Source organism: Schistocerca nitens, chromosome 8 (assembly GCF_023898315.1).
Source record: "Schistocerca nitens isolate TAMUIC-IGC-003100 chromosome 8, iqSchNite1.1, whole genome shotgun sequence".
NCBI lineage: Eukaryota > Metazoa > Arthropoda > Insecta > Orthoptera > Acrididae > Schistocerca > Schistocerca nitens.
The window spans coordinates 461,754,130-461,766,742 of record NC_064621.1 but is presented as its reverse complement, the minus strand read 5'-3'; the positions used below and the strand labels follow the sequence as shown (position 1 = coordinate 461,766,742).

Here is a 12,613-nt window from a genome sequence, read left to right as displayed (position 1 = left end):
AGAAGAATGCTGAAGATAAGGTGGGTAGATCACGTAACTAATGAGGAGGTATTGAATAGGATTGGGGAGAAGAGAAGTTTGTGGCACAACTTGACTAAAAGAAGGGATCGGTTGATAGGACATGTTTTGAGGCATCAAGGGATCACAACTTTAGCATTGGAGGGCAGCGTGGAGGGTAAAAATCGTAGAGGGAGACCAAGAGATCAATACACTAAGCAGATTCAGAAGGATGTAGGTTGCAGTAGGTACTGGGAGATGAAGAAGCTTGCACAGGATAGAGTAGCATGGAGAGCTGCATCAAACCAGTCTCAGGACTGAAGACCACAACAACAACAACTGTAGTAGGCATGGGCTTTGTGTCTATCTTGGCCACACTATGCTGTTTGTAGTAGCTAACCCGCACTCCTATTTTTTTATTCATTATTAAACCTACTCCTGCATTACCCCTATTTGATTTTGTATTTATAACCCTGTAATCACCTGACCAAAAGTCTTGTTCCTCCTGCCACCGAACTTCACTAATTCCCACTATATCTAACTTTAACCTATCCATTTCCCTTTTTAAATTTTCTAACCTACCTGCCCGATTAAGGGATCTGACATTCCACACTCCGATCCGTAGAATGCCAGTTTTCTTTCTCCTGATAACGACGTCCTCTTGAGTAGTCCCCGCCCGGAGATCCGAATAGGGGACTATTTTACCTCCGGAATATTTTACCCAAGAGGACGCCATCATCATTTAATCATACAGTAAAGCTGCATGTCCTCGGGAAACATTACGGCTGTAGTTTCCCCTTGCTTTCAGCCGTTCGCAGTACCAGCACAGCAAGGCCGCTTTGGTTAATGTTACAAGGCCAGATCAGTCAATCATCCAGACTGTTGCCCCTGCAACTACTGAAAAGGCTGCTGCCCCTCTTCAGGAACCACATGTTTGTCTGGCCTCTCAACAGATACCCCTCCGTTGTGGTTGCACCTATGGTACGGCCATCTGTATCGCTGAGGCACGCAAGCCTCCCCACCAACGGCAAGGTCCATGGTTCATAGGGGGGCAAAAGATCCTAACTTTACAATAAGTTCTGATTCTACATTTTACATTTATTATCAATGTCAAGTTCTAATATTTTCGATAAATCTTGAAAAGTGTCATTCTGTTTCTGACTAAGGTTAGTAAACATATCATTTATGAGTGGTCAAAGAATTTGTCAACTCGTTCTTTAAATCTACTTTTAAATTCTCTACTTTATTACTTACGGCGTCGAATTCAGTCTTCAGAGCAGCCATGTCTTCGCATAGATTACTAAATTCTTTGCTTTGATAGTTGACGTTGGTGTTTAACAAACGTAAATTTGTCATTTGAATATTTAGAGTTTCACTCTGAGCTTTTAATTGAGAATGTACTAAGTCTAGTTCTTTACTTAGACTTGTACTCTGAGCATTTAAAGCTTCACACTGGGTATTTAATAGAGAACTTAATGAGTTTAATTTAAGACTCTGAGCTGTGATTAAATTTATCAAATCAGCCCAGTCAGACACTTTGTTGCTAATCTTCATGGCCTTACCTTGGTCTTGAGTTTCCCCAACCTGTTGTATATTTTCCATACTTTTATATGCCTTAACTCTTCTAAGCATTTAAAACTAACTATAAATATGATAATTACACAATAACAATTCACTCAACTGTATCTTGTTCCACTTCGTACTAAAGTAATCAAGTTTTGTTTCATGCTCACTCGGTGTAGAATTGGTGTTCTGTAGGTGAGCGGATGTGGAGACAGATCAGCACCGGTGAACAACAGCTGGTGTCGGCGGCGTCGGGTGTATGTTGGTTTCCGCGTATGTGTGAGAGCAGTATACTCCCCGCACTGGATCTTCTTGGTTGAAGCATTCTATGCGTATTTCTTCTTAGGCAAATATGTTGAAATCTTCTTTGCTGTTTTATCATTGTGAATTTTTCATTTCTTCACCTTTTTTCCATTTAAATTTTGCTCCATTGGATACTTGATCATATTCAAATTTCTCGAAGTAATTTCCTTGTCTTATTATGTTTGGTTGGTATGGCAACACGAAACAGTTTCTTCTCATGATTTTGACTTAAAATTCCTGTTTTCTTGGTCCTTTCACACAGGTCGCCACGTTCTAACCTGCTGTGATGACTTAGAAAAGCCGGCTGTTGGAAACCCTCTTGACTTCTTCTTTGTTGAATAACGCTAGATACAGGAAATAAATCAAACAATGGAAAATCTAGGATGGAATGTAACAACCAACTCTCCACAGTTCCTGTCCCTTTATCACACGGTGCCCTGCTCGTCACTATTGATGCCACCTCCCTGTACACTAATATTCCTAATGCCCATGGCCTTACTGCTATCAAACACTACCTTTCCAGACGCCCTATGGATTCCAAACCAACAACCTCCTTCCTAGTCTCCATGACCAACTATATCCTCGCCCACAATTACTTCTCCTTTGAAGGCATTACCTACAAACAAATCCGCAGTACCACTATGGGCACCCGCATGGCACCATCCTATGCTAACCTATTCATGGGCTATCTAGAGGAATCCTTCCTAAAAACCCAGGATCCTAAACCCCTCACCTGGATCAGATTCATTGATGACATCTTTGCTATCTGGATTGAAGGCAAGGACACCTTATTCACATTCCTCCAGAACCTCAACAATTTCTCCCCCATCTGCTTCACCTGGTCCTACTCAACCCGACAAGCCACCTTCCTAGATGTTTACCATCACCTCAGAGATGGCTACATCAGTACCTCCGTCCATATCAAACCTACCTCCACTTCGACAGCTGCCACCCATTCCATACCAAGAAGTCCCTTCACACCTACAGCCTAGCCACCCGTGGTCGTCGCATCTACAGTGACAAGCAGTCCCTCTCTAAATATACTGAGGGTCTCACTGAAGCCTTCACTGACCGTAATTATCCTCACATCCTTGTAGAAAAACAAATCTCCCGTGCCTTATTTTCCCAGACTCCCACCACCTCCCAAAGTCCCACAGTCCAGCCACAAAGGAGCATACCCCTTGTAACTCAGTAGTAACATCTGGGACTGGAGCAACTGAATTAAATTCTCCGCCAGGGTTTCGATTACCTCTCTTTGTACCCTGAAATGAGAAATGTCCTGCCCACTATCTTTCCCACCCCTCCTACCGTGGTATTCTGTCGTCCACTGAACCTACACAATATACTCATCCATCCTTACACAACCCCTGCTCCCAACCCCTTACCTCATGGCTCATACCCCTGTAATAGACCTAGATGCAAGACCTGTCCCATACGCCCTCCTACCACCACCTACTCCAGTCCGGTCACTAACATCACCTATCCCATCAAAGGCCGGGCTACCTGTGAAACCAGTCATGTGATTTACAAGCTAAGCTGCAACCTCTGTGCTGCATTCTATGTAGGCATGACAACCAACAAGCTGTCTGTCCGCATGAACGGCCACCGACGAACTGTGGCCAAAAAACAAGTGGACCACCCTGTTGCTGAACATGCTGCCAAACATATCATCTCTCATCTCAATGACTGCTTCACAACCTGTGCCATATGGATCCTTCCCAACAACACTAGCTTTTCTGAATTGTGCAGGTGGGAAATTTCCCTGCAATACATCCTACGTTCTCATAACCCTCCTGGCCTCAACCTTAGTCAGTCACTGTCCTCACCCATCCAGCCTCCTCCCTGTTCCCATTCCAGCACTACATAGCTGTCATTTCATCGCCACACCCAGTCTTTTAATTGCTTTTTATTTCTTTTATTTTTCTCCTTTCTGCTACTTACCCCCTAGCCCCTCCACACCTTCTCTCCTGCCCTCCGTCTAAACTGCAACACTTCACTGTCTGCCACTCCCACCATACTATCCCTCCCCCTCCCCGCCACAGCCTCCTCCTTACGTCCACCCAGTCGCCACTCCCACCATGCACTGGTGCTGCTGTTTGCAGTGTGGTTTCAGCTCTCTGAGACTGCAGGTGTGTGTGCAAGTTGCGTTTAAGAGCGTGCGTGCGCACGCGCGCGAATGTATGTGTGTCTACTGCTGACAAAGGCCTTAATGGCCGAAAGCTTTAATTGTGTGAATCTTTTTGTTGTGCCTATCACGACTCAGCATCTCCGCTATATAGGTACAGGAATTTTTAGACTCTTTCTACTTATGAAATAAGTAGATATACAAACTTTACTTTTCGTCAACTAACGATGTATTTGACCTCCTTACACAATAAAAATCTCTCTTTCCACATTAATATGTAACTTCCTGCCAGTCTCTCATACAGTCGGGTGTTAGAAATTGAGTTACAGTTAAAAGAAAGTTGGCTTGGATACCACGACCTTTCTTAACTTGAATCATAAAATGAGTCTTGCCTCTAACACAGTTTTGTGAAGAGTCTGCAAGAGTACTTGTTCAACTGTTCTTGTTTTAATAACAATAGTCAATGATACAGTAAGCACAGAGCTGCATATAAACTCCATGGTTCTTCCTTACACTAAAAAATCTATGGAATGCGTGACAGGTACTTGTCGGTGCCGTCCGACCGCCGCGTCTACTTTCTTCCCACGACTGATATTAAATCTGCACACACAAACATGTGAGGCACAGTAGGCAGGATTCTACCATCCCACACTCATATTCAGAATATCGTGTGTTCGAGACGTTAGAAGGCCAAGTGGTTCTAGAATTTACACAGAAATTATCAAATCACTACAACCCTCTTATCCAAGCACACTTTTGAAGCCTTGTCTTTCTCTTCCAACGTGTGTGTTTAAATCCCTCATAACTATCACATTCTTCCTTCCCATCTGCTTCTCTATTTTCTCTTCAAACTCTTGCTTCTCCTAAGAAGTGCAACTCGCAACCCACCTGCGGTGCATACACTTGTATTGCCTCTGTAGTCGTCCCCTTGAATGATATTTTGATCTTCATCATCCTATCACATATTCTCTTAACTTCTTCTTTTAATCCGTCTCTTACTACTATTCCCACACCATTTCTCCTTCCCTCCTCATTTCCACTCCAGTACAGTCGGTAGTCTTTCCTCAGTTCTCACCTTCCTTCTCCTTTCAGCTAACTCCAGTATGTCTAACTTCCTTCTTTCCATCATTTCTACAATCTCCTCCACCTATCCAGTCAATTTTTGTATATTTAATGTCCCAAATTTTAGTCCTTGTTTATAGCCTGTTCATTGTTGATTAAATCCATCCTTTGCGATGCCTGTTCTATTTTTGAAAGCAAAAATCATAATCCACAATTGGCTTACTAGGCCTATTGTAGCTTCTCCAGAGCCCTGTTAGCCATCACTTTTCAGAGTTCCTGTAGGACCTTCACAGCTACCGTAGCGGTCGCGGGGCACACACAGTCCCCACTGTACCTCACTCATACAGACAATCCCCTACTTCATGGCGTTGCCCATCTCCCACGACTTGGACAAGGGGTTGGACTCGTGGGAGGCTAAAATGGTACCACTCAAAAAGTTCTTTGCACTGTTCTTTTGTATTTTTCTTTTTGGTTTTGATTGACTACATTGCAATTAACATTTTTAGTACAAATGGCAGCAGTTTTGGAAGTGTGCTTGCCAACAAATTTAATATATAACAAAATGTAAATTTAGACTAAATCTACAATGTGGGAAATGATAGATTGTTACTTACCATAAAGAAGACACGTTAAGTTGCAGACAGGCACAATTAAAAGACACTTACACAAAGCTTTCAGTCACAGCCTTCATCGGCAAAAGAGAAGCAGAAAAACACACACCATTCATACAACAAAGACCTTTCTCAAATTTTTTCATTCAAGTACTAACAGGATTCACCCTTATGGGGCTCAAGGGGGATGTGCATGAAATTGACTAAATAATGCCAACTTAAAATTTATTTTCTGTTTATTACTAGACCTCGTGGACAGTAAGTCCCCAGAGTTTCAGTGGTGAAATCGCACCTGCAGTGCCTGAAAAATAATCAAATGTGTGACACGATCTTCTCGCCACACCCACTTATTGAAGCATCACTTTCAATACTAGCACGATGAACAATAGGTCTGTAGAGTACTTTCAAGTAAACTTGTATGGGGTAAATCTAGAAGGCTATGACATATAATCTTTGGTTTTATCATCTGTTACTGTTCCGTATCTCAGAAACAATAACACACTAACAGCTTTGTTTATGAAGTACCGACTCTTGTTTTTCCTTGTGCTACTGACGGAGAATTATGCATATGTTAGATTCTTTCGTCATTTAATAATGCCTTGGTCACAAAGATTGTATAGAAAACTGGGTAAACTTCATTTGCAGAAGTTACTGAATGCAAAACATGAGAAACAGCTACAAACCAACTTTCAGGTTAGGTCCAAAGTAAAACATTTGCAGAAAATCGAGGGACAACAAACCCTACATTCACAAGAGGCTTCCAGATCGTATCCTGGATGGTGTCAAGCCCACTTACAGATTTATGGCCAATCCTGAACTTCTAAAAAAGTGTATTCGAGCCAAAATCCAGATTGCAAATGAGTCTCTAATTTCACTCGTATGAAAACAATGCCTTAAAACCACATTTTCATCTGCTGCAGCTGTCAGAATTGCAACTTGCAATGCAGTTATTGTATTTGATGATGGAAACATGGGGAGGATGAATGTATAAGAGAGAATTGGCTTTAAGATAGGAAATTTCACTAAAGAATCTAGAGAAAGATTTACAGCACCTCTCTGCAGCTGAAAAGTAAGTTGAAGATTTGGTAAGGGAAAGAAGGGAGAAAACAAGAAACAAAAAGAGAAGCCTTGAAGGGAAAGAGGACTCTAACTGCAAACCCAGGGCCTTCAGAAGAGGTGACAAGAAAAAACAGGTTGAACTTTAAATGGAATTTCCCAAAAATTAAGTTTCTTAAAGTTTATGTACCTTTTTCTCAGAATCTATGAGTGCCATAGTTATGAAATTTTGTACACTTGATTCTGTAAACCCAGTAAATGTTGTCTCAAGAGTAAATTTTGAAATTCGAAGTGAAATCTGAAATATGGGGCAAAGTGCTTGGAATTTTGCATAATTTTTAATTATACTTATGTAATTATAATTAAAGAATTATTAAAATTGTCCTGTTATATATATTCAATAAAACCTCATGGGGGAAGCTAACTGTAAGCAAAGAGATGTCTATTACTTTTTGAAAACAGAAGTTTAAATTCCACAAAAAAGTGAAATATATCTAATCCAAGGAACTTTAACAGTAAATGTGTTAATTTCATGTAAAGCACGGTATAAAATTTCATTGCTGTATATTCAAAATTTTGGATTTGGTGCCTCTTTTAAATAGTGTACCTTTTTTCACCTTAAGGTTTCTCTACCATGTACAGCCACTGAAATTGTAAATGCATTTTATACCTTATTTTTCATTTTGCAAAAGAACTTAGGAATAATCAGCTGTATTATTTCCAACATTAAGGAGTGGTTGTTGAACCAATTGCCCAGCCACTTAGTTTTCTACCTTCTCCCTGTTGATTTTTAGGCAAAGATTGATTTCATTATGGGCTAGGTCCTCAGGTCTCCAACATCTCCATCGGCATTTCTCTCATTGCCAGCTATTTCTCAGTTTCTTGAGCATTGTGCCGACAGTATGGACGAGGTATCATCATCTTGTTGGAAATACATATGTTATAAAAAATTGGACCACCCTTATTTTAAATGTCTCATTTCATGTGAGAAAGGGATGTTTCATGAAATTTCAGTAAATATCAGCCTGGAAGAATGTCTTCTCTGTCAAATTGACAAAGCAAATCTGTTAACTGAAAAATACTAATAATTTGAAGTTTGTTACATGTCAAAAGTGATGCAGTAAATGGCTTTCAGAACTGGAAACAAATTGCTGTTATCCAAAAGCTTTTTATACATCATTTCTTCATTTATAATTCATTGAAACATATTTGTAAAAGTTAATGTATATATACTAAGATGGTATCTGTTCTTTCGGACATGTCCGCGAGTAATGAGTAAAATGGGCGGGGGGCACTACGAATGTAGTGCGGGATAATACGTTGAGAATGTGGGTTTCGCGGGAGGTGTGCCAGAGATAAATCCCTGCAGTCGCGCTATCCTCTGTGTCCTCGGTTGCTCAGATGGATAGAGTGTCTGCCATGTAAGCAGGAGATCCCGGGTTCAGGTCCCGGTCGGGGCACACATTTGCATCTGTCCCCTTTGACGTATGTCAACGCCTGTAAGCAGCTAAGGGTGTTCATTTCATTGTAATAAAAGTTAATGTGTACATGATAAAGTTGGTCACAAGTGATCATGGAACTGAAGGTGGAGGAGTAGTAGCTGATTTTGAGCAGCTGATGTAATGAGATGATTTTCTGTCAATTGGATGGAGAGTGAACTGTGGTGAAAACCTCGAAATACTAATAGTCAGAGTTAAAGCAAATTGTATAGACAGCAAAAAATACTTATTTTGCTGAGGGGAAGTAGACAAAACACACAGAAAATTACATAAAACACTGCATGGATTGCCCATAATAATATCCAGCAGGCACAATATTTAGCAATTTATATTTTTGGCACATTCACTCTGATGTCTTCCCTCTTCACGATTATAGCTGTCATCTTCCAGTGCAACCTAGGCCTAGGGATGTAATACAGATTGGACTTGGGCGCAACCAAGATTTCATATGAGCATGAAATTTTATATTTACATTTAGTGGTTCACCAACTCAAAGCCAGTCAGTTGCCTTCCAGTCTAACTATTATTTAGAACATTCAGCACAATGCTACAGACCAGTCTGTCAACAAAACAAAGATTTTGACTTCACAGTCTATTTTGCATTATAATTATTTTGTCATCCAGCACTCAATCTGTCGCCTTTCAAACTAACCTAGACCTCGGAGCTATGCTACAGATCAAGCTATCACTACAACCAAGATTTCATATTTTAAATAAAATCATTAATAATTATTAGAAACATCACAAGTATGTACGAACACACAATTTAAAATGACACGGGAAATCTTAATAACTATCTTGTACATTTGCACTTGCCCATATATGAGTGCTAGGTAAAGAAAGCTAAATACAAGTTGTAGACTGTGTGCCGATGCATTCTGTTAATCTGCTGAACAGAAACATTCCTTGCTCACAGTGCACTATTCTGGAACAAATATTTTTATTAGTAATTTTATGGTGTCTCAGCTTATTGTTTGATTTGTAGTGGTTTCGTAATATGATAGTAACACAGGTCAGGTAAAATGTGTTTGTTTTTTGAAATATATGATCAATACCTACAATTTTAGTGAACCATTACATATTTCTTCTCGTGCTCCATCGTGCCACAATAGTAAACTTCCTGCGTATGTGTGGAATTAACAGTGGCATTTATTTCTCAGAACATTTCGAAGCTTTATGTAATACTTGCCTGTGTTTTGAAAATAATTTGTTTCTATTCAATATAGTCATTCCACAAATCACTGTGTTCCTGATAAAGAGTCTAATCTGATTAATGTTGCACAGGTTGGAAACACTGTACGCACAACTGCTGATCTCTTCACTTCTGAGTATGAGATAAATGATGTTCCTGTGGCAGCCCGAAATCTGCTAACTAAGGGTCTCATACAAGAAGAAATAAACTTATCTTCAGGTTAGCTGTGCCTACGGACTGTCTTGAGTTGTGTTATTATTTCCTTACGAGCCATCCCAGCCGTGTTTGTGATTTATGATAGTTCTCTATTAGGGTTTATGTGACACAAGTGTGTTCCATGACATGGGTACTAAGATGATATTTAGGTCTCACAATGTAGTAGGAAGTAAAATCTTTTAGAAATACGATAGTTGTTTTCCTGCCCGATAATCATGTGTCGAGGTCCAGGTTTCTACAGTAGTATTTGTATCTCTTTGAGAACTATCATCAATCTCATCTCCCTTTCTGTTTTTAGTTTTAATGCAGTGCAACAAATAGCCTTCTGTAGCTTCTGTGTGTTCATTTTTTTCTGTATTTTGCTCCAAACATTGGCAATATTTTTTGTTTTTTACCATTATAATTTTCTCACCTACTTCAGCATAAATTACAGTTAATGCCTGTGACAGGACAATCTGTGTATCAAACTGTGCTATTTCTCTTACCCAAGTGGAATAATGAGGGAAGATGCTGTTGGATTTTGGAAGTCATAGCGAAGATCATGAACACTGTTTTTGCCTTTTTTTGGCACACTGGTTATGCCTTTGCTTAACATTGATAATGCCATTTCCAGTTGCTTCGTATTAATTTGCATCACATGAATTTTCAAAACATGTTTATTAACTTGTCCTGACAAATCCAGTAAACCTTATTGCTTTTTGGAGTAACACCTACTGTAACATTCTCATCAAGACTTCATGTTTCAAAGGACAACACGTGGCGTAGTTTAATTCCTGTTGAAGGTTGAATGACCTCCTAAACATTTTAAAATTTGTCATTGGCAAGAAAAACTTCAAAAATAAGAAAAACTCTAGGAAGTTCCTCATTACTGTTGAAATAAGAAAATAAATAAATTAATTGCAATAAATTTGATGACAAGATGAAATTTCTAGTTCTGTGTGGTGTGAACTATCCCATGTATATTTAGTAACAAGATAGCCAATTCTAAATTATATAAAATTGGAACTAAAATAATGGCAGGAGTCAAAATAATCACTCACAATATTGGTCAGGTGTTGAGAGAGTGACAACCACATAAACAAAACTAAACATATTTCTGAGTGTTCGGACAGTGTTTTTCTTCAGTGCTAACTAATGCAAAAAAGGCACATGCACACACCCCGGGTCATTGCCCCAGCAGGCTACCCATTACCAGGACAAGTTAGGTGATTGTTGCAGTTCAGGTTGTTATGTCTGATACCCTTAAATTATGGACTTATATCTCTTGAATTATCGTGCAGCTAAGCCATATAGTGCTGATGGATTATTTCTTCTCCACTGCAACTGAATCTGTGCTAATAATCCAAAAGTGCATATCTAATTTGCGACGTGCTGCTAAACTAATAGAAAGTACTGCTTCTCAAATTTGATAGTATTGAGCCATTGATTACAGTACTTAAACTTCATTCAGTGTTCGTATACAATATGAGTTATGTATTGGATGCACTCAATAAGAGTTGAATGACAGTTCCCATTAGAATGACAGCTGAGCTTTCTTTCTTGTCCCCACGATATAATACCAAATGTCATGGTACCTGTTCTAGGGCTTGAGGTATGTCTGCAAGATAGGACGATACTGCATGGAATAAACCACCAAACTAGCAAGTATCGTGAAGCGTCATATAGAAGCTATTGTCATCCCGCCTTGCAGAAGTCCTGCATCCATCCGCATCAGATTTCATGTGCAAACAAGATCCAACTCCCAAACAGTACACAAGTCTAAACTTACTATTCAAATGTCTTTTTAAAGGTGTTGATCATCATTCATGTACTATAGATGTTGTGCAGCATACCACTTTATCAAAGTGATATGTTATACCTCATGGTTCTCTCTCTCTCTCTCTCTCTCTCTCTCTCTCTCTCTCTCTCTCTCTCTGTATGTGCGTGTGCATGCGCATGCGCGCACGTGCATAGCTCCTATAGGTTTAAATCTTATTTAGGTATTTGGATTGATCCACCTAATAGGATTTCAGTGCACACTGTGAGGGGAGAGGGGGCATGTATGTGTGTTTCATTATCTCTGAAGAAGAACAGTGCCTGAAAGTTCAGTAATGTGCAGTATTTTTGTGCCTGTCACCCGCTCACTGCCTTCACTGTGTGGTGAGTGATTTCCATTATTTGATTTTAAGCTGTGTAAGATTTAGTATGTCGTGGAAGAATTATATTACTTAAAAATGAAAGAATCCGTCTCGTAAAAAAACTGAGTAGTGATGAGGTTTATTGAATTCAATTCTAGAGTTTTTGATATAATAATTTCCCTGTTGCATAGTTATTGATTGATATGGAGTTATTTTGTATCCTCCATGAGGAGGTGTGTGTCCTCCAGGAGGTATGGTAACTGTATTGTAGCATTCTTATTTCTGGTGGTCTTATCAATATTAGTTTGTGAATGTCAAACAATAGAAAATCCAGGATGGAATAACCACAGTATTATGAAAGTGGTCGATTGCTACTGACCATATAGAGGAGATGTTGAGTCTCAGACAGGCACAATGAAAAGACTGCTATACATCTGAGCTTTCCGTCAAAAGGCTTTCTTCTAAAGTAGAACACACACACACATTCATGAAACACTTCTCACACTTATGACCACTGTATCTGTCCAGACACTGGAGATGGACTGTGAAGAACTGCACCTGATAGTAGAAACAGTCTGTGAGTGGTGAGGTTAAGGAGGAGGCTGGGTGTGGAAGGGAAGGGGAGGGGTAATGGGATAGGGGTAGGGGAGCTGTAGTGCTGATTGATGGAGCATGCAGGGATGTGATGGACACAGGGTATGACTAATAGATGCAGTCAGGTGGTTTGGGGAGGAGGGGTCAGGGGGAGAGTGGAAAAGAAGGGGAGTACAGAAAGGAAAAAGGCTAGTGGGTGTATTGGTGGAACTGGAAGACTGTGTAGTGCTGGAGTGGGGCAGGGTAGGGGATAGGTGGGTGTAGGACAGGGGATAGCA

At 40.0% G+C, this 12,613-nt stretch overlaps 1 protein-coding gene across 6 annotated transcripts in view; it reads left to right on the top strand.

Moving 5' to 3' along the window:
- The window catches only part of LOC126199369 (uncharacterized), a 329,457-nt gene that overhangs the window by 52,802 nt on the left and 264,042 nt on the right, over positions 1-12,613 (top strand). For 5 of the 6 annotated variants that reach the window (XM_049936270.1, XM_049936269.1, XM_049936266.1 and 2 more), the window contains exon 3: positions 9,501-9,627. The exons of the other annotated variant lie outside the window; for it this stretch is intronic. In XM_049936270.1, the coding sequence (XP_049792227.1) occupies positions 9,501-9,627 (127 nt within the window). The remainder of the gene's footprint in view (positions 1-9,500; positions 9,628-12,613) is intronic. 6 annotated transcript variants of the gene reach the window in all.